The 24,614-nt window shown below is 28.9% G+C and overlaps 2 protein-coding genes across 2 annotated transcripts; both read left to right on the top strand.

The window, feature by feature from the left end:
* Window positions 1-18,688: 18,688 nt before the first annotated feature.
* On the top strand, window positions 18,689-21,262 carry LOC127081419 (uncharacterized). The gene is made up of 4 exons (XM_051021673.1): window positions 18,689-18,779; window positions 19,174-19,823; window positions 19,920-20,103; window positions 20,214-21,262. The coding sequence occupies exons 1-4, from the start codon at window positions 18,689-18,691 to the stop codon at window positions 21,260-21,262; spliced, it is 1,974 nt and encodes a 657-aa protein (XP_050877630.1).
* A 1,164-nt stretch (window positions 21,263-22,426) lies between these two features.
* On the top strand, window positions 22,427-24,414 carry LOC127081418 (uncharacterized). Its single transcript, XM_051021672.1, has 4 exons — window positions 22,427-23,272; window positions 23,584-23,661; window positions 24,173-24,237; window positions 24,351-24,414. The coding sequence occupies exons 1-4, from the start codon at window positions 22,427-22,429 to the stop codon at window positions 24,412-24,414; spliced, it is 1,053 nt and encodes a 350-aa protein (XP_050877629.1).
* The last annotated feature ends 200 nt before the right edge of the window (window positions 24,415-24,614 follow it).

Genomic DNA, 24,614 nt, shown 5'->3' with positions numbered 1-24,614 from the left:
TATTGAATGGACACATTAATAACATTATCTTGAAAATATTTTTATTTTTCTACTATTATGAATGGACACATTAATAACTTGGCATATAATTTATAGTAGTTGTGAGACCTTGAAATTTTACAATTTCAAACTTTTAATCGTTTATTAATTAAAATATTTTATTATTAATATTATTGAAATTGTTCAAAAAATTATTTCCTCATTAAATAGTATAATCGAGAATGGTAAGAAAAAAAAATGCAAAAAATAATATAAAATCGATGAGTCAAATTTTTACACAATATTTCTATAACTTTTTTTCTATATATTTAATTTAATTTACAATTAAAATAAAATACAATGATTTTTTATTTTATATTATTTTCATTTATTAAGGGTCTAATTCTAAAATAAAACAAACCTTCAAATTATTTGAAACGACCCAATTAACGGGTTATAGCATTGGAATTCCTAAAATTATTTTTAACTAACGGGTTATAGCATTTGAATTCCTAATTTAAAATTAGTATATTTATTGTTCTGTTTATTAAAAATAATTTTAGGAATTCAAATGCTATAACCCGTTAATTGGGTCGTTTCAAATAATTTGAAGGTTTGTTTTATTTTAAAATTAGACCCTTAATAAATGAAAAAATTATAAAATAAAAAATCATTGTATTTTATTTTAATTGTAAATTAAATTAAATATATAGAAAAAAAGTTATAAAAATATTGTGTAAAAATTTGACTCATCGATTTTATATTATTTTTGCATTTTTTTTTCTTACCATTCTCGATTATACTATTTAATGAGGAAATAATTTTTTGAACAATTTCAATAATATTAATAATAAAATATTTTAATTAATAAATGATTAAAAGTTTGAAATTGTAAATTTTCAAGGTCTCACAACTACTATAAATTATATGCCAAGTTATTAATGTGTCCATTCATAATAGTAGAAAAATAAAAATATTTTCAAGATAATGTTATTAATGTGTCCATTCAATAATATTAATAATATATATTTTATTTAATTTTATTATAATAAATTTATTAATCTACTGTAATTATACACGGTATATTAAATACATGATGAAACACATTAATATGAAGTGTTTGTGGTGTAGTGGTAACGTGTTTGACTCCTAATCAAAAGGTTGTGTGTTTGATTTTCGTTGGCTGCAAAATTAAATTTTCTTTTCACAAGCAACACACCCAGACGCCAGATGCATTGACGCCTATTCATGAGGCCCACATCTGGTGCCTCTAACTTTTTGGGGGTGCGCCAAATCCCCCGGCGCATCTTCTCCCCAAATTGGTTATTTTGGAAAAAAAATTAAAAAGATGATTATTTTCGTATTTTTTTTGAAAAACATGATTATTTTAAAAAAAACAAAAAAAAACGGACCAAACAAATCTAAATTATTGATCCGTTTATTAATTTTCAGACAAGATAAATATTCCTAATGAGACGGTCCTTAGCCCCAGTAATAAGTGACTAAATATATTATGATAAATTTTATAATTAATGTTCATTAAACTTAAAAATAACTAAATATATTATTGTAAAATTTATAGTTAGTGTTCATTAAACTTAAAAATAAAGTAAATAGATAAAACAATTATGCAAATGCAAAAGTATAAATGTAGAGAGTATTTAGAATATTGGAGAGTAATGATAATAGAATAATAACAATAAATATCCTCTTTGCTTATAAAAACAAATTAAATATCCTCTTTTATTTTTCACAAACATCTACAATAAATAATTAAATACATAAATAAATAGTGTAAAACTCTCTCTCACTCTCCACTATACATACATAGATGAACTCGTAGTATCAATCAGATCAGATCCATGTTCTGTTACAAATCGGAAAAAAGAATTAATCACGTTCCCACAAAATAGAGTCACGGTGATTTTCTCAGTTCTTGAAGATAGCGAGCATAGACAGGACAATTGAAGCTCCGATCATAGCCACAGAATTTGTCACAGATCCGGCAGCTCCGGCATCAGGGCCGGGTGCTGGAGCCAACGAGGGACTGAGATCTTGAGCGGAGGCAACGGCGGCGAAAACAACGACGAATAGGAAGGAAAAGATGTTGACAGTGGTAGCTGATGATGCCATTGTAAAAATTCTTAACAGTGAAGAAGAAAAAGCCGAATTGAAAATTACAGTGGAAATGTGAATTAAGGAGAAGCTTTTGTGTTGAAGAGATTGTGATTTATGGTGATGGAAGAGAGTGGGAAGTATTTATAGCTGGATTGGGGAAGGAGCGTGGGACCCACAAAAACGTGGACAGCTGGAAATGAGAAACAGCGGTGTTAACGTGTGATTGGCTGTTTGGTTGGTGCCGTTAGATGTTTCTTTTCGGTTTTGTTAATTAAACAGCTCATGTTGAATGGTAAAGATTTTTTCATTTCTTTTTTCTTAAGAATTCAACTTCTCAATAAGACACATGTTGAGTCACACAATAAAAACAAGACTTACACTACATTCGGTCTATTCAAAGTTTGGTGATATTTATGTGAAAATTGAATACTACTACTATAATAAAAGTACGTGGATTAATGAATATTATTTACTAATATTAATGATATATGATGTGTATTAAATTGAGGTTCAAGTTTAGTCTCGGACATTTTAGTTTCTTAATATGCCTTTGAAAAACACTTCTTCCTACAATTTGGTTTCTTAGTATTTTTATTCTTTTTATTCCACGGATGTTGATGGATTATGTACAAATTTAAATTCCTGGTGCATGTTTAATCTCTTAAGTAGGATTTTGAAATATGTAGAGTCTCGAATTCAATGTAGTTTACCCTAATTAATTATCCAGTTAGAAGAACATAGTCGAGTTAAAATAGTTTATTGGTCAGATTGGCTATTTCGGTCCAAATCTAACGCAAATCAATATTTGATTGAGATGTAATTTGGAATGCACTTACGCCCAGCTTGGCCGATGGTCGGATTTAATGAGGAGACCATCAAAGTCGCCAACCCAAACCAAGAGATGTTGGTTTGAGCTTTCAAAAACTGCCTTAAGGTTGAGCAGTTCAACAAATCATTGGTCCAAAAGTCAGCTTCGATGGAAGACATCGTGGCAGAGCATAATATTATATCAAATGAGAAGAAAGCAACGATGAGAAAAGAATCCGAGATGCAAGAGCGAGGTGGTCAAAAATCTAAAGTGTAAGGCCAACATATGAATCAAAATTTAATATCAATTCTAGAGAATGATGCATTAAAGCCAGTCAGAAGACACTTAAAGCATTTCACCCCACATAACAGAAGTAACCTTGCACTATGAGGATACGTAGGCACGAGGATTCGAATCCTTGGAGAACGCACTAATTAATAAACTTATTTTCCCATTTTTCTCATTCGCAGGTAACCTTTAGATAGTAACACACATCCGCACAAAGAACAATAAAAATGGTTCTCGTTGAGTACAACGGATCTGAGGGTGCTGATATCTTCTGCTTGCATAACGACTTCCATACCCTATTTCTCCCCCCCCCCCCTGGATTTTATCGTTATTTTCACTTTCCTTCGGAAATAAATAAAATTCGGTGGCGACATTGTAGTATCTTCGAGCGCGCGATGCGCTCAGGTATTTTTTGCAGCGCGACACAATGGAAAAAGGAGACCTAATACTAAAATAGGTAGTGGCGCCATCTAGGTAGGGCAAGTTATACCTGAACTAGGAAGGGCCTTTCTAAGCATGACCAAAATTATTCTGAGGGCATACAAGCTAGATAGTCTACAAGGAGAAGAATTTATGAGTATTTGGATTATTATTAATTTAAGATATTATTACAGTTTAGCAGAGCCTCTAAGGCGAGACATCATGTCATTTTTATTTTTATTCAATAAATCAATAACCATTATGGTGGTACTCTTTCCCCTGCAAGGGTGGAGTTTTTATATAGACACCCTAATATTTTTAATTAACCATGCATGATGCCACATGTGAAAAGCTTAAATGATCAACTTACAAGACTATCACAACCTTAGCGAGACTCTGAAACTCTATGGGATATCCATAAGAATTTTAGTAGGACTCTGAATCCCTCTTAGGTATTCAACAAAATCTTAATAGGACTATATCTCTCTTTCCAGAGTATAAATAAAAACCTTAGTAGGATTTTGAAGCCTTACGAGGAATCCATCAGAACCCTAGTGGAACTCTGAAGCCCTACGGAGAATCCATCAAAACCATAGTGGGACTCTGAAGCCTTATAGGTACTTGCCAGAACCCTAATGGGACTATGAAACCATGAAGGAATGAAATAACCCTCTAGGGACTCCTAAACTTATGGGATAAACCATATGCACAAGTAAAATTTGAACCATTACACATAAAGTTCTAGTAAAAGTCAAGATCTAGTTTGGCAAAAACGTAAAAAGCAAAAGTAGAACGAAAACAAAATTTAATAATTAAAGAGTGGAAAGATTATAAAGGGCCTTAACAAAGGGAGCGATATTACTAGAATAAATTTTAAAAAAGGAATAAAAACGGAAACTAATATCCTACGAAGGGGTACGTCTTCGAGCGAGACCCCTATTGGGACAGTCCTCGCCTCTCTACAAAGCGAAGGGAAAAAGAAAAAGCAATTCATAAACAATCAGGAACAAAATTTAAAATTAGGATATCAAGAAAGCATCTAACGCAAACAATTCATAAGTTTTATGAGACCCCCTTCAAGGCAAAGCAGGTTTGGCACCCCCGTAATGGAAAATCACTCCAATAGATTGTATCGTGTTTTGAGCCTTACGAGCATCTATTCCATAACTCACACAATGATAGCCTTAGCTCAGAGCAATGAGTTGAAACTCTTCAATTATTGAATACTTTGAAATTCTTTGAATTTATTTTAAATTGTTTTTGTTAAAAAATATATTGGGAATTACTAATGATTTGTCTCAAGAACTGCAAATAAAAGATCAAGATGTTGTAAATGTTATGACATTTGTTAAACTATCAAATGAAAGATTACAAAATATGAGAGAAGATGGTTGGTCTAGTCTACTCGGTGAAGTGTCATTATTTTGTGAGAAGCATAGTATTGACATTATAAATATGGATGACGCATTCATGTTACATGGAAAACCAAGACGTGGTGTTTAAATTGTTTCAAACATGCATCACTTTTAAGTCGAGGTATTTGATCAGGTGATTGATAGACAACTTCAAGAGATGAATAACAAATTTGCATAGGTGAATAGTGAATTGCTTATTGTGTAGTAGTTTTAAGTCCACGAGATTCATTTTTTGCATTTGACTAGGAAAAATTAATTAATTAGGCTCGATTTTATCCATCGGAATTTTCTTCGATAGAGCTTATGGAACTGGGCAATCAACTTGAAAATGACATCATGGATGTTTGTTCTTGTGAGAAATTCTCTAATTTACAGGAAATTAGTGATCTTTCAAGAATGATGGTGGAGACTAAAAAATACATTGCTCATCCTTTGGTGTATTTATTTCTGAATCCTTTGGTGTATTTATTTCTGAAGTTGGCAATACTTTTATCCGTAGCTACGACAACCGTTGAAAGAAGTTTCTTAGTTATGAATTTTGTGAAGAATCAACCGCACAACCGTATGGGAGATTAATTTTTGAATGATTTTTTAGTAACTACATAGAGAGTAATATATTTGATAGTGTTGAAAATGAAGAAAAAAAACTTAGAACACTTTTAAAATATAAAGACACGTTGAAAACAATAATAATTCTTAGACATAAATTGTCTCAAGTGTTTTTATATACATTGGTATTTTGTTACGTAATATTTAACTTTTTAAGATATACATCATTTTATGCATAAGTATTTATATATTTTTTATGAATATTTATATTATTTAACTGTGCTCTTTTGTATAAAAATTTGAGTTTGACCTCACTTATTAAAAATTATAAATATGTGGCTGAGTCTAGTAATTAAAAATTATAATTATGTAAAATGATAGAAAGATTAATTTTTAAAATGGGGGATTAAAAGTTAAAAACATTAAACTATGAAAACAAAAAACGCATTTAAACCAAACTAGTAATAATTTTAATATATTGACCCCACAAATATAGTATTGTCCCCGTACTAATCATTTATAAATTTTAGGGAACATAAATATGACTATTAATTTTACTTTATTTTTCTTTTTACTTTTAAAAATAAATGGAAATTAAAAATACATGCGAAAGATGTATAATTTCTTCTAAATAATAATCAATTAGTAGAGTACAATAACATATTGCTCTCTTTTCTATTAGCGATTTTCAGTTTATCTAATGTAAAATAATTTGTTTGGATTCCCTCTAGTAATGTTTAGATTTTGTTTTTTTGGTCTCTTTGAAAACGTGGCAACTATAGAATATTCCTATTTTTTGATTTGGCAGTCCACGTTGCATTTTTTTTTTAAATCCACAGGGATTTTTAATTTTAATTATTTTTTATTTTAAAAAAAAAACACTTTTTTATAAATTTTTTATTTAAAATAAAACTTATTTATTATGCAAGATTTTTCTATCAGAGAAATGGATATTAAAATTTTCGTGGTCGTGATTTTTTTGTTTAGGCAGTCGTCATAGATCGAACCAAAATGTGAATCATTTTCTAACAAATTCATTCCACCATATGCATTCAGTCATAGTACAAATCATCCATTCTATCAAATATCATCAAGGAACCAAGGTCATTTCAATCCTCGTACGAATTGTCCACCTGCACGATGCCAATTTTCTTGATTTTCCTGGCCATATAGCCAAATATTGCCCACAACTTATGCAATCAATTCATAATGTTAAATATGCTACAAGAAATGTCAAATTTTGTCAACAAAAAATTGTTCATGTTGAAGAAAAATATCAAAATTAATTAGCTCATTCAAAATTAATTAGCTCTTTTAAAATTATTATAGTAAGATTATTTTATTTTTAATTGAACAAATTTTATTTTTAATTTAAAATTTACTTTGAATTACTATGGTAAGATTATTATGAAGAAAAATATTGTCTAATAAATAAGTTTTACTTTTAATTTAAATATAATAATATTATAAAAAAAAAGAATTTTAAACATTGTTATTTATTTAACTCAATGACATAATTGGAAGAAATAATACTATTATTTATTACAAACTATTATACCAACATCACACGCAGCCTGATGGTTGGGGCACCCTCTGATATAACAAATGTGCAAGGGATAAACTGAAGTTTGTTCACATTTTAGAGGGTAAAGTGTATTTAAGCCTTTTTTTGTCTTCTTCTTTCTTCTACACAGTATTACTTTTTTTGACTTTTTTTTCTTCACAAGTCTCCTACTTTTAAATCTTACGTTTTAAAAACTTTTATGAAAGTTGAGTTAGAAAACAATAATTCAAGTAAGTTTCTCCCTTCATTCTTATTATTATTTATTTATTTATGCATATTATATTATTGTGTTTTTATATCATTTTTTTTTGTGTGTTGTGACTTATATTTTTGTGGTGGTTGCTAAAAAGCATGATAATATTGCTTGATTTTTTCTTGTAGTTAACAGTTTATCTAATATTTTCAGATATATTCTTAGAGAAAATTAAATTCTTAAAGTAATAGAAGCATTAAAGAGTGAAGAAATTTTAATTGGTCGTGCCTTGAATTAAGAAACTACATTAACAAGAGTTAGAGATACTAGATGGGGATCGCATTATGATACATTGCTAAGTTCGGTTTCTTTTTTTTCTTCTGTGTGATGTGCTAGATATAATTTTAAAATATAGCCTTAGCTCAGAACAACGAGTTGAAACTCGTCAATTATTGAATACTTTGCAATTCTTTGAATTTATTTTTAAACTACTTTTGATAAGAAATATATTGGGAATTACTAAAGATTTGTCTCGAGCACTGCAAATAAAAGATCAAGATATTGTAAAGGTGACATTTGTTAAAGTATCAAATGAAAGATTATAAAATATGAGAGAAGATGGTTGGTCTAGTTTACTCGATGAAGTGTCATTATTTTGTGAGAAGCATAATATTGACACTATAAATATGGATGACACAGTCATGTTACATGGAAAACCAAGACGTCGTGTTGAAATTGTTTCAAACATGCATCACTTTTAAGTCGACTTATTTGACCAGGTGATTGATAGACAACTTCAAAAGATGAATTACATATTTAAATAGGTGGATAGTGAATTATATACTGTGTAGCAATTTTAAGTCCACGAGATTCAATTTTTGTATTTGACAAGGAAAAATTAATTAATTTGACACGATTTTATCCGTCGCAGTTTTCTTGGATATAACTTATGAAACTCGACAATCAACTTGAAAATTACATCATGGATGTTTGTTCTTGTGAGAAATTCTCTAATTTACATGAAATTAGTGATCTTTCAAGAATGATGGTGGAGACTAAAAACACATTGCTCATCCTTTGGTGTATTTACTTCTGAAGTTGGTATTACTTTTATCCGTAGCTACGACAACCGTTGAAAGAAGTTTCTTAATTATGAATTTTGTGAAAAATCATCTGCACAACCGTATGGGGGTTGAATATTTGAATGATTGTGTGATAACATACATAGAGAGTAATATATTTGATAGTGTTGAAAAAAAATCTTAGAACAGTTTTAAAATATAAAGACACGTAGAGAACAATTATAATTCTTAGATATTAAATTGTCTACAATTTTTTTTATATACATAGGTATTTTGTTATGTAATATTTAACTTTTTAAGATATACATTATCAACATTTTATGCGTAAGTACTTATATATTTTTTATGAATTTATATTATTTAGTTTTACTCTTTTGTATAAAAATTTGAGTTTGACCTCACTTATTAAAAATTATAGATATGTGGCCGAGTCTTGTAATTGGAAAATCTAATTATGTGAAATGATAGAAAAGTTAATTTTTAAAATGGAATAAAAAAATGCATTTAAGTCAAACTAATAATAATTAATTTTAATATATTAACCCCACAAATATAGTATTGTCCCCCACACCATTCATTTAGAAATTTTAAGGAACATATATATGACTATTGATTTTACTTTATTTTTCTAACCTTTAAAAAAGTAATATTGTGTAGAAGAAAGAAGAAGACAAAAAAAAAGGCTTACATACACTTTACCCTCTAAAATGGGAATGAGTTTTGGTTTACCCCTTGCATCTTCGCTATATCAGAGGACACCCCAACCACCAAGCTATGTGTGATGTCAGTATAACAGTTTACAATAAATAATAATATTGTTTCTTTCAAATATATCATTCATTTAAATAAATAATAATATTTAAAATTCTATTTTTTATAATATTATTATATTTAAATTAAAAGTAAAACTTATATTAGACAATATTCTTGTTCATAATAATCTTACTATTAAAAGTAAATGTTAAATTAAAAATAAACTTTATTCAATTAAAAATAAAATACTCTTACTATAATAATTTTAAAAGAGCTAATTAATTTTGAATGAGCTAATTCTTTTTGATATTTTTCTTCATCATACACAATTTTTTTGTTGATAGAATTTGACATATTGAGTGGCATAATTAACATTATGAATTGATTGCGTAAGTTATGGGTAACATTTGGCTATATGACCAGAAAAATCAAGAAAATTGGCATCGTGCAGGTGGACGATTTGCTCGAGGATTGAAATGACCTTGGTTCCTTTTTGATATTTGATATAATGAATGATTTGTACTATGACTTAGTGCATATGATGAAAAGAAATTGTTTTAAAATGATTCACATTTTGGTTCGATCTATGACGATTGTCTAAACGAAAAGAATGACGACCACAAAAATTCAAATATCCATTCCTCTTATAGAAAAATATTGCATAATAAATAAGTTTTATTTTAAATGAAAAATTAATAAAAAAAAACAAAAAAAAAGCATAAAAAAATTTTAAAATAAAAAATAATTAAAAATTAAAATCCTCATGGATTTTAAATAAATAAATAAATAATTATATAAAATGCCACGTAGAGTGTCAAGTCAGCAAATATGAAGATCCCATAGTTGTCACATCATCAAAGGGACCAAAGAAAAAAATCTAAACAATATAAAAGGGAATCCAAAAAAATAATTTATAGGAGATAAACTCAAAATCACCCTACTAATTGATTATTATTTAGAAGAAACTATACATCTTTCGCATGTTCTTTTAATTTCCATTTATTTAAAAAAAGAAAAAAAAAAGAAAAAAGTATATTCATATTTAGGTTACCTAAAATTTATAAATGAATAGTGTGGGGGACAATACTATATTTGTGGGGTCAATATATTAAAATTAATTATTATTAGTTTAGTTTAAATGCATTTTTTATCTTCATATTTTTAACTTTTAATCCCCCATTTTAAAAATTAACTTTTATATCATTTCACATAATTATAATTTTCAATTACTAGACTCAGCCGCATATCTATAATTTTTAATAATTGAGGTCAAACTCAATTTTCTTTTACAAAAGATCAAAACTAAATGATATAAATATTCATAAAAAATATAAAAATACTTATGCATAAAATGATGATAATGTATATCTTAAAAAATTAAATATTACATAACAAAATACCAATGTATATAAAAAAAATGGAGATAATTTAATATCTTAGAATTATAATTTTTCTCTATGTGTTTTTATATTTTAAAAATGTTCTAAGTTTTTTTTTTCATTTTCAACACTATCAAATATATTACTATATATGTCTGTTACCAAACTATCATTCAAAAATTCATCCTCCATATGGCTGTGCATTTGAATCTTCACAAAATTCATAACTAAGAAACTTCTTTCAAACGTTGTGGTAACTACGGACAAAAGTAATGTCAACTTCAGAAGTAAATACACCAAAGGATGAGCAATGTATTTTTTAGTCTCCACCATCATTCTTGTAAAATCACTAATTTCTTATAAATTAGAGAATTTCTCACAAGAACAAACATCCGTGATGTAATTTTAAAGTTGATTGTCGAGTTCCATAAGCTCTATTGAAAAAAAAATCGACGGATAAAATCGAGCCTAATTAATTAATTTTTCCTTGTCAAATGCAAAAAATGAATCTCATGAACTTAAAATTGATACACAATAAGCAATTCACTATCCACATATGTAAATCTTTTATTCATATCTTAAAGTTGTCTATCAATCACCTGATCAAATAGCTCAACTTAAAAATTATGAATGTTTGAAACAATTTCAATATTATGTCTTGGTTTCCATGTAACATAAATGCGTCATCCATATTTATAATTTCAATACTATGCTTCTCACAAAATAATGACACTTCATCGAGTAGACTAGACCAACCATCTTCTCTTATATTTTGTAATCTTTCATTAGTAATTCCCAATATATTTCTCATAAAAAGTAATTTAAAAATAAATTCAAAGAATTGCAAAAATAATTGATGAGTTTCAACTCGTTGCTTTGAGCTAAGGCTATCTTTTAAAGTTATATCCAGCATATCAGTGAGAAGGAAAAAAAGAAATTGACCTTAGTAATGTATCATAATGTGATCCCATCTAGTACCTCCAACTCTTGTTAATGTAGTTTCATGATTCAAGGCAGGGTCATTTAAAATTTCTTCACTCTTTAATGCTTCTATTATTTTAAAAATTTGACTTTCTATAAGAACATCTCTCACAATATTAGATAAATTGCTAACTACAAGAAAAAATCAAGAAATATAATCATGCTTTTTAGCAACTGCAAAAAAAAATATGAAGTCACAACACACACAAAATATGAAAGCAAAACACAATAATATAATATACATAAATAAATAAATAAATAGTTATAATAAGAATGAAGGGAGAAACTTACTTGAATTATTGTTTTCTAACTCAAATTTCATATAAGTTTTAAAAAAAAGTAAGATTTAACAGTAGGAGACTTGTGAAGAAAATAAAGTCAATAAAATAATACTGCGTAGAAGAAATAAGAAGACAAACAAAAGGTTTAAATACATTTTACCCTCTAACCATCAGGTTGTGTGTGATGTTGGTACAACAGTTTGCAATAAATAATAGTATTGTTTCTTCCAATTATGTCAATCATTTAAATAAATAATAATAATTAAAATTCTATTTTTTATAATATTATTATATTTAAATTAAAATTAAAACTTATTTATTGGACAATATTATTCTTCATAATAATCTTACAATTGTAATTAAAAGTAAATGTTAAATCAAAAATAAAATTTATTCATTTAAAAATAAAATAATCTTACTATAATAATTTTAAAAGAGCTAATTAATTTTGAATGAGCTAATTCGTTTTGATATTTTTCTTCGACATACACAATTTTTTGTTGACAAAATTTGACATTTCCATTAGCATAATTAACATTATGAATTGATTGCGTAAGTTGTGGGCAATATTTGCCTATATGGCCAGGAAAATCAAGAAAATTGGCATCGTGCAGGTAGACAATTCGCTCGAGGATTGAAATGACATTGGTTCGTTGATGATATTTGATAGAATTGATGATTTGTACTATGACTGAGCATATGGTGGAATGAATTTGTTGTAAAATGATTCACATTTTGGTTCGATCTATGACGGCTACCTAAACAAAAAGATCGACGACCACAAAAATTCTAATATCCATTTCTTTGATAGAAAAAACTGCATAATAAATAAGTTTTATTTTAAATTAAAAAAATTAATAAAAACTATAAAAAAAACCATAAAAATTGTTAAAATAATAATTAAAATTAAAATCCACGTGGATTTTAAAATAAATAAATAAATAAAATGCCACGTGGAGTACAAAGTCATCAAATATGAAGATTTCATAGTTGACACATCATCAAAAGGTCAAAAAAACAAAATCAAAAAATTACAATAAGGAATCCAAAAAAATTATTTTACATGAGATAAACTAAAATCGCTTATATTAAAGAGATAAAGTGTATTTAACTAAAAAAAATAGAAATGAGAGTAATATGTTATTGTACCCTACTAATTGATAATTATTTAGAAAAAACTATACATCTTTCACATGTATTTTTAATTTCCATTTATTTTTTAAAAGTAAAAGAAAAATAAAGTAAAATTAATAATCATATTTATGTTCCCTAAAACTTATAAATGAATACTGTGGGGGACAATACAATATTTGTGGGGTCAATATAATAAAATTAATTATTATTAGTTTGGTTTAATGCATTTTTTGTCTTCATATTTTTAACTTTTAATCCCCCATTTTAAAAATTAACTTTTCTATCATTTCATATAATTGTTATTTTCAATTACTAGACTCCGCCATACATCTATAACTTTTAATAATTGAGGTCAAACTCAAATTTTTATACAAAAGATCAAAACTAAATAATATAAATATTCATAAAAAATATAAAAATACTTATGCATAAAATGTTGATAATGTATATCTTAAAAAGTTAAATATTACATAGCAAAATAAAAAATGTATATAAAAAAACGAGAGACAATTTAATATCTCAGAATTATAATTTTTCTCTACGTGTCTTTATATTTTAAAAGTGTTGTAAGATTTTTTTTTCATTTTCAACACTATCAAATATATTATTCTCTATGTATGTTACCAAACAATCATTAAAAAATCCATCCCCCATACGGTTATGCAGTTGAATCTTCATAAAACTCATAACTAAGAAACTTCTTTCAACGGTTGTCGTGACTACGGATAAAAGTAATGCCAACTTCATAAGTAAATACACCAAAGGATGAGCAATGTGTTTTTTAATGTCCACCGTCATCCTTGAAAGATCACTAATTTCCTGTAAATTAGAGAACTTCTCACGAGAACAAACATCCATGATGTAATTTTCAAGTTGATTGTCGATTTCCATAAGATCTATCGAAGAAAATTCCGATGGATAAAATCGACCCAAATTAATTAATTTTTCCTTGTCAAATGCAAAAAATGAATCTCATGGACTTAAAATTGATACACAATGAGCAATTCAATATCCACCTATGTAAATCTATGATTCATCTCTTGAAGTTGTCTATCAAGCACCCGATCAAATAGCTCAACTTAAAAGTGATGCATGTTTGAAAGAATTTGAACATTACGTCTTGGTTTTCCATGTAACATGAATCCGTCATCCATATTTATAATGTCAATACTATGCTTCTCACAAAATAATAACACTTCATCGAGTAGACTAGACCAATCATCTTCTCTCATATTGTGTAATCTTTCATTTGATATTTTAACAAATATCCTAACCTTTACAATAACTTCATCTTTTATTTGCAGAGCTTGAGACATATCCTTAGTAATTCCCAATATATTTCTCATCAAAAAAAATTCAAAGAATTGCAAAGTATTCAATAATTGAAGAGTTTTAACTCGTTGCTCTGAGCCAAGGCTATCTTTTAATATTATATCTAGCATATTACACAAAAGGAAAAAAAGAAACCGACCTTAGTAATGTATCATAACGTGATCCCCATCTAGTATCTCCAACTCTTATTAATGTAGTATCTTGATTCAAGGTACGACCAATTAAAATTTCTCCACTCTTTATTGCTTCTATTACTTTAAGAATTTGATTTTCTCTAAGAATATCTCTGACAACATTATCTAAATTGTTAACTACAAGAAAAAAATCAGGCAATATCATCATGCTTTTTAGCAACCGCCTTAAAAATATGAAGTCACAACAAAACAAAAATGAAATAAAAACACAAAAATATAATATACATAAATAAATCTATACCTATATATAAAGGGGATACACCTATTTGGAGTGACCTATTTTTCTCCCGATTTTACCCTTAGATTTTTTAATTCCTTTTATCCAAAATATTTCCTTAACTTCTCAATATCAATGTTCTCATTATTGGCTGCTACAAAAACAATTACCAACCATATTTATCTTTCACCATAACATAAACCTTCATCTCTCACGTGAACAACCACCAACAACGATCCTACGAACATTCACGATTTTCATTTTTTTCATTTCCTCCAGTTATAGCAACAACCAAAAGCACCACTGAACTTCCGACATCACCGTTGAACTTTCGACATCACCGCTGATACATTCAACGACCAACCTTCGCGATTGAACTGCCTTTCCAGAAACTTCTTGAAGGTACGTGAAATTCTAACTTTTATCTATGACTTCTTTGCTTTATGTGTTTCGAAAGCAACACTGGAATTTTCGTTAGGATTCGTTCATATTTGTATAATCAACTTTTTTCACTTATTTATAGTCCTCCATTCTGCAATTGTGAAAGTGGAAAAGAAAAATGCATCTATACCTATATCTAAAGGGAATACACCTATTTGGAGTGGCCTATTTTTCTCCCGATTTTACCCTTAGATTTTTTAATTCCTTTTATCCAATAATAATAATAATAATATGTGGCACTCATACCATCCTACACTTATGGAACAGTTTAACAAAATATTTCACTTTATAACTTCTCACGTTTTTATTCGTATTATCAAATTTTAACTGCTACAAAATAGGAATAACAGTTACAATATATAGGAAATGACAGTTTAATTTTAAATAATGGGTGCATTGACTACACACATAAAATCCAAGTGTAAATGGGAGTTTCTGTGACATCACCAAAATATTTCCTTAACTTCTCAATATCAATGTTCTTATTATTGGCTGCTATAAAAACAATTACCAACCATATTTATCTTTGACCATAACATAAACCTTCATCTCTCACGTGAACAACCACCAACAACGATCCTACAAACATTCACGATTTTTATTTTTTTCATTTCCTCCGGTTACAGCAACAACCAAAAGCACCACTGAACTTCCGACATCACCGTTGAACTTCCGACATCACCGCTGATACATCTAACGACCAACCTTCGCGATTGAACTTCCTTGCCACAAACTTCTTGAAGGTACATGAAATTCTAACTTCTATCTATGACTTCTTTGCTTTATGTGTTTCGAAAGCAACACTGGAATTTTCGTTAGGATTCGTTCATATTTGTATAATCAACTTTTTTCACTTATTTATAGTCCTCCATTTTGCAATTGTCAAAGTGGAAAAGAAAAGTTCATTAACAAAAAGAAAGAAGGTTCAAAGTTTATGGTGTGGGATTTGTCATATTAGCACTTTTTCAAAAGCTGTGATGTTCATATATTTAGGTACTCATGTAAATATCACATGTAAACATTATAGGAGTTATAAAGTTATAAAGTTACACCTTTTATGACTTCTTATATGTAAAAATATATGAACGGGACAAACATTATAGAAGTTACTTTATAAAACGTGTAATTATTATAGAAAAAGATTAAGAAATTAGTAACTTCTATATAGTGGTATATTAATTAGTTATAATTATGATGTTTTTAATTATTACGTTTTAATTAAAACATTTAAAATAACCAATTACGTATAATTATGATTATTTACACAGAGTTTATAAACCGTGTTTTATAATTCTTTTTCTGTAATTAAAACATTTAAAATAACCAATTATTTATTGATGTTTACACGTTTATAATTATGATGTTTTTAATAGTTCCTAATTTGTAAACTCTATATTATATTAATTAAAAAGCATTAAGAAATTAATACCACTTTGTATGTTCATATATTTAGGTACTCATGTACCGGTTATTTTTAATAATCACGTTTTACTAATTAGTACCTTCGGACAAATTATTTAAAATACCTTTCACATAATTATTTGGACAGGACAAACATTATAGAAGTTATTTTAATAATTAATTAATAATTAAAAGAGACAAAATTTCATATGAGTATCTTCGGACAAAAGACCACCTATATATTTAGGTAACGGCCTAAACAAAATGCAACGGACAGAATCCACGACGGATTTAGTGGGGGTGTGATGTTCACAACTTAAATTGATTTAATGGACTGACATACTATAATAATTTAATTATTAATTAATTATTAAAATAATTAGTTGAACGAAATATTAATTAATAAATTGGTGGAAATTTTGGGTAACATAATATTTTATTACTTAAAAGAAAACAATATTAACGTATTTTGGGTAACATAAGTGATATATTTAATGTATTTTAACAATTTAGATTAAGTAGAAATAATTTAATTATTAAAATTATTTTGAATGCGCAAATTCAATATTATGTGAAAAAAAACGGAAATGAAATCTCACTAAAAAATTTATCAACATTTATGTACGTCATGCAACATTTATGTAGGTTATTTGCGGAAATCAACAACATATTTAAATTTATAGTATACTTGAAATTGTGTGGTGTTCTTATAAAAACCCTCAAAGCTTAATGCAGAAACATGAAAAAGATGCATGACTTAATGGAAGTTACTGAAATAATTTAAAGTTTCTAGAAAAGTAACCAAAAGAGATAAAAAGAAATTTAAAAATGTAAGGGAATAGAAAGTGTTAGAGAGAAGAAAAATATCACTCTCATTTATTTTGCATTGCATTTTGACTTTGTTCTCTCTTATAGAATACCATTTTTTTTTTAATTTTAGTTTTAAGGTAAACTATTTATCAAATTAAATTAGTATATAGTATGAAAATATATCAAGTTAAATTAGTATATAGTATGAAAATATATCAAGTGAATAATATATCAAGTTATTCATGCTTATTTTTTTAATTTTCATAATTTTTATTAAGCATATAAGCATTTTTTATAAGCATAATATAATGATTATATCAAGTTATTTTCATATAAGCATATATTATTCTATATACTATTTTTTACTGCGCTAATAGTATATAGAATACCATATCAAGTTATGAAAATAGTATATAGAATACCATATCAAGTTATGTTTATGTTTATTAATAATTTGATTATATGCTTATATAATTTTTTATAAGCATAATATAATGATATAACTTAATAAAATAGTATATAGAATAATATAATGATTATATGTTATTCATGCTTATTTTTTTAATTTTCATAATTTTTTTATTTTTATTTTATGTTTTTGTAGAGGATTCGGTATAGTTTCCCGTTGATAATTACATTAATAAAATGGAAAATAATACCCGTCAAATATCAAGTCAACAACAGAGGTCAAGAAGGTCCGAAAATGAAAGGAAGAGGAGACAAAATATGAGCAACGAGCAGAGAGAAAACAATTTGTCGATACGACGTGAAAATTATAGGCGGCGAAAAGAGCAAGAGAAACAAGCTCAAACATCTCGCCCTATAAACAGTCAGTCGAGAGTTCCATTTCAAAATTTTACAAATATGACTTTTCCAAGATCACACTTTCAAGGAACTCATGACAGTGAAGCCGGCCCAAGTAGAATTACACATGTTAATGATGTTGCACTTGGTTGGTGATTATATATATATATATATATATATATATATATATATATATATATATATATATATATATATATATATATATATATATATATATATATATATATATATATATATATATATATATATATATATATATATATATATATATATTATATATATATATATATATATATATATATATATATATATATATATATATATATATTGCATTTCATAATTTTGTTCGCTTTCGTCATATCTTATTTTATGTATTTAAACCCGCAGATCGTAATTGCACATCACCTAATCAACGAAACAACACGAGTCAATCCGATACAGGTATAAGTGATATAGTTCTAAGTATGCGAGTATTAATTTTTACAAATGTATATATATTAATTATTATTTTTGTATCATATGATATGGATGTTGATGAAGCTTTGGAGGATGCAGTAATATCATATGTTAACATGGACGCCAGAGAAAATGGTGCATTATCATGTTGTCCTCAAGGTATGTTCGTAAAAATTTTGCTTCAAATAAATGTAGCATTTGCTCATGTGACGTAAAATTTAATATCATGCAATATTAAAATATAATAATTGAAGCATCTTGCATATATTTTTTATTTGTATTTTAGATTTTAGATAATATTTAGTAATCAATATCAAACTCCTGCCTGTAGAATCAGGACATGCTTTTCGAGCAAAGCACAATATTGCTCGAAATTTCAAAAATAATATGATGATGGCAAAATCCCGGTTGCCTCATCCATTTACCTGTAGACACTGCAATGCAAGATTGTTTCATCATGAATCACGTGACACGTGTTGTAATGGTGGAAAGGTATCATTCTCACGAGTTGGTGCTCCTATAGAATTGCAATAATTATTTTTGGATGGTTCAGCTGAAGGAAAACATTTTAGGCAACATATTCGAAGTTATAACCATGTGTTTTCATTCACTTCAATTGGTGTTCATGTTGATGAGAATATTCTTGCATTTGGTCGTGGTATATACATATTTCGTGCTCAAGGTGCTTTTTACCATAACATTGGAGGTTTCTATCCAAATGAGGGTGTCAGGCCGCGTATCTTACAACTATACATCTACGACACCGATAATGAGCTACATAATAGAATGCACGAAAATCCACAGTTGCACCAAAATGTAGTTCACAAATTACAGAAAATGCTCCATCAGTTTAATCCTTTTATAATTAGGTTCAAGCAACTTTCAATACTTCCAAATATCAGTGAATGTAGCCTCATACTTAAGGAGTGTCCAAGTAATCACCATCAATACAATCTTCCAACTGCTGAACAAGTTGCAGCAATTATTGTTGGATGTGATGTAGATTCTATGGATTATGGAAGGGATATTAATGTCATTCGTTGTGATGGAAATCTCAAGAAAGTTCAAGAGACAAAGGGATATTATGATCCTTTGCAATACCCTGTATTGTTTCCATTTGGGACGCATGGTTGGGACATCAACACAACAAATTGCAATGGACAAAGAGTGTCATGTCGAGCATATTACAGTTACATGCTTCAGGTAAATTTGGATTAATTTTAGTAGATAATCAACTTAGCTAAGTGTTGTTTAAAAAACTTTACATTTAACACCGACATTTTTTTCAATCAACTGTAGATTCGCCCAAATGATCAATCAATGTTGTTAAATGCGAGTCGACTGTTGCAACAATATGTTATAGACAATTATGTCAAAATTGAATCAGGGAGATTAAGGCGGATTAAAGAGCACCAAAGTGATATACGTTCTGAATTGTACCAAGGTTTACATAATGCTTTGCATGTTGGTGAAACTAATGCAGGTACAAATTCATATAGCATAAATATACAGTTTTAGATTAATAATTAGTTGTACTTCTAATGCTAATAATTCATATATTCTAATACTAATGCATTTCATGAATCATCGTAGAAAACATTGGAAAAAGAACAATATTGCCATCATCATTTATTGGCGGTCGTCGAGACATGACACAATGTTATGAAGATGGCATGGCTATTGTTCTTAATGGCGGTAAACCAGATATTTTTCTAACAATGACATGTAATCCTTCTTGGAGTGAGATAACATCAGAACTTTTGCCTTTGCAAACACCACAAGATCGTCCAGATTTGCTAACAAGAATATTTCGTTCGAAATTTGAGAAATTGAAGGACGATGTTATTAATAAAGGAGTCTTGGGTAAAGTTAAAAGCTACATGTATGTCACTGAATTTCAAAAGCGAGGACTGCCGCATGTGCATATGTTGTTGGTCTTAGAAAGTAACGATAAGTTGCATGACCCAAAAGATTATGATATTATGGTAAGAGCAGAAATACCTAAATTAGAATGTGAACCACAGTTGCATGAAGCTGTTGTAAGACATATGATCCACGGACCTTACGGCATAATCAACCGAAACTCTCCATGTATGAAAGACGGACATTGTAAAAAAAGGTATCCCAAACAATTCTTGGATGAAACACGTCAAGGCACTGACTCATATCCCGAGTATAGGAGAAGGTTTGATGAGTCTGTATCATTAGGTAAAGATAGGTCTGTCGATAATAGATGGGTGGTTCCTTATAACCCTTGGTTACTGTTAAAGTATGACTGTCACATCAATGTAGAGATTTGCAGTAGCATTAAAAGTATCAAGTATCTATACAAATATGTGTACAAGGGCCCTGATTGTGTGGCTATGGAGGTTCATAAAGGATCATACATGGATGAAGTTCAGCAATATGTTGATGCAAGATGGATTTGTGCTCCTGAGGCATTATGGAAAATATTTCGATTCACTCTTTACCGATTATATCCTTCGGTTGAAAGATTGCAGATCCACTTGTCGAACCGCCATCAAGTGCGCTTTTATGATCATCAGCAAATTGCAGATGTGTTAAATAATGAACGCAACTCCAAAACAATGCTCACACAATTATTTACATTAAATCTACGAGATCCACAAGCAAGAAATTAAAGTATCTGTATAGAGAGATTCGAGAGCATTATTGTTGGAACAAGCGGGATATGGAATGGCATCGTAGGCGATCAACAAGAAAAGTTATCGGGAGAATCTATACGGTATCACCTTCGGAGGGAGATAAGTTTTACTTGCGACTGTTGTTATCGCATGTCACAGGTCCAACCAGTTGGGAATATCTTCTTACAAATAATGGCATGACTTTCAACACATTCAAAAAATCAGCCGAGGATAGGGGATTTCTAGAGACTGATCATAGTATTCGTGATTGTTTGCTTGAGGCTACGAGTCTCCGAATGCCATATGCTTTACGAAGGTTATTCGTGACGATTTTAATATTTTGTGAACCTACTGATGTTAGAGGCCTTTGGACTGAGTTTTTTACGCATATGGTAGAGGATTATCAAACAGCTAACAATGATGTGGAATCAGAATTAACTAATATGTTGTTGAAGGACTTGAATGAACTCTTAAACCTGCACGGTAAAAAGATTGAAGATTATGATCTCCCATCTTTACTCCCTAATACAATAGACAGAGGTGCAGTTCCAAGTATCATACAAGAGGAGTTAGCGATCGATATTCCCAATCAAGATATTGAATCTATTTTTAAGTTAAATAATGATCAAATGATTGCATTCAACACCATTATGAATGTAATTGTTCAAAAACACAGTGGGGTATTTTTTGTTGATGGTCCAGGAGGAACAGGTAAAACATTCCTTTATAGAACATTAATGGAAAGTTTAAGAAGTAGAGGAGAAATTCTCTTAGCATCTGCATCATCTGGTATAGCTGCAACATTGTTACCCGGTGGTAGGACTGCACACTCTCCATTTAAGATACCTATTGATATTCAACCGAGTTCCATTTGTGGTATTCAAAAGCAAAAGGATCTTGCAAATCTCATTAGAATTGCTGCCGTAATAATTTGGGATGAAGCACCAATGACAAACAAAAAAAATTTGGAAGCCTTAGATTGATCATTACAAGACATTTGTAGCAACAATGCTCCATTTGGTGGAAAAGTTCTGATCATGGGGGGGGGGGGGGATTTCATCAAGTTCTTCCTGTTGTAAGAAAAGGTACTAAATGATTTCGACGTGTATTGTTCAGTCTCATTTATGGAATCATACCAAGATTTTGCATTTGCGTCAAAATATGCGATCATTGCATGATCAAGAGTTTGCAGAATTTCTTATTCGCATTGGTGATGGTGTTGAACCTACCAAACCAGATGACATGGTGAGGTTACATTTACATATTGCAATCCCATGGGAAGGTAAACATTCCATACAAGTACTTATCCAACATATTTTTCCTAATTTAGAATTGCATGGTTGGGATGCCCCATATATGGTACAAAGAGCTATTTTGACACCAACAAATGATGATGTCCAAAAATTGAATGATATGATTATCGATCAATTTCCAGGAAAAGAACATAATTTGTTATCATTTGACGAGGTTGAAGGAGATAATCATAATTTATACCAGCAAGAATTCTTAAACTCAATTGCACAAGGTAGTTTGACACCACATATTCTAAAGATAAAAAAGGGCGCACCATTGATGTTGTTACGAAATCTAGATCCTAGATGTGGATTGTGTAATGGGACCCGGTTATTATGTCGTGGTTTATTTATGAATATGTTGGATGTGGAAATCCTGACAGGAAGCAACGCAGGAAAACGTGCTTTTTTGCCTAGAATTAAAATAAAAACATCTGCAAGTGATAGTCTGCCTTTTGTCCTTAGTAGAAAGCATTTTTCTATGCGACTAAGTTTTGCAATTATAATAAATAAATCACAAGGACAAACCATTCCAAATGTTGGAATATATCTTCCACGACATGTTTTTAGTCATGGACAATTAAATGTGGCTTTATCCAGGGGTGTTTCACAGACTACAACAAGAGTTTTAACCAGGGAAGGAAAATTGAAAAAAGAAGATGGTGACTACACAAAAAATGTAGTCTACAAACAAATTCTTTTATCGCACCCGCGGGTATTTATTAAGTACATTGAAAAAATTGCTCGCACGTTGATTCCCATTTTGGTTACACGACATACCAAGCTTATATTGTATTATTTATATCATAGATAGATAATAACTAAATATAATTTTCTTTTGCTTTAATATACAACCAAACTAGAACACGATGAAATCTTTCAATTATGTAAGGAGTTGAGACGAAAGAATGTTGAAACTTGCTTCAATATGAAAGTAAGTTATACTTAATCATTTATTTTATGCTTTTATGTTAGATATAAATGGGGTGATAGTTATTCTTACTATTCTTATGCAATAAATTTTAGATAACAGACTTTGAAGATAAATGGAACACATGGAAGGATGAACAAAGTATTTCATCCATCGGCAAACTCGACAATAAGGTGTATTTATCTTCTCCGTATTATGTATAAAAAAATTCTTGCACTTTCATCACTCTTTCAGTAACATTTTTATCATCCTCATTGAAACAGGTCAAACGTTTGAAAATTTACTCCATCGGTTGAAGCTCCACAGTGATAACAGATAAAACACAACTTTGGAAAATGGTGAAAAGAGAAATAATATCTCAAAGGATGGAGAGGTTTTTTATTTAATTCATTTAAGAATATATTTACTCTAGATTATTTTTGAATGCATGAATTTAACTACTATTTGTGGTTTATGTAAATAAAACCATATATATTTACTAAGTCCATTGTTTTCCTTATTTACCAGAAATCCAGGTAATTCAGAAACAAGTCATAATTGTTATTCTACCAAATCAAGACTAAAACAAAGTATCTTCATTCTCCAGGTATTATTTGTGTCGCAATAAACCATATTATATTCAAACGAGTCAGATGTTCTGAATGTATTTCTTTTATAATATGACATTTCGTCATGTATTTGTAGCTTTTTAAATCTCAAGAGCGCACTGATAAAGGGATGTACGAAAAATTGATTCGAATCTTTATAAGGTAAGCAAAAGCTATATTACACAACTTACTATTAATTTTACTATCTTTTTCTCTAAAAAAATTCTAATTTAAGAGTCTTACATTTTTTCCTTTACTACGGAAAACAATTGCAGGGAAAAAGAAAATACTTCGAATAGAGATTTCATGTTCGTCATTCCTCTTAAAGAACGTCATTGATTATACAGTATCAATATTACTTTGCATGCTTCGATATAATTTTGAATATCTTTATTTACCATTTTCAAAATGTAATAATATTATTTTTAATGTGACCTATGGTAGAAACCTCATAAAAAGAAAAACAAATATTTATTTTTCTCTGCTGTGCGCATTAAGAAAACCGAGCAGACGGACACGGGAGTGCCTGTCTGAACGCT

Source organism: Lathyrus oleraceus, chromosome 5, assembly GCF_024323335.1.
Source record: "Lathyrus oleraceus cultivar Zhongwan6 chromosome 5, CAAS_Psat_ZW6_1.0, whole genome shotgun sequence".
Taxonomy (NCBI): domain Eukaryota; kingdom Viridiplantae; phylum Streptophyta; class Magnoliopsida; order Fabales; family Fabaceae; genus Lathyrus; species Lathyrus oleraceus.
This window is presented reverse-complemented; position numbering and strand designations above follow the sequence as displayed.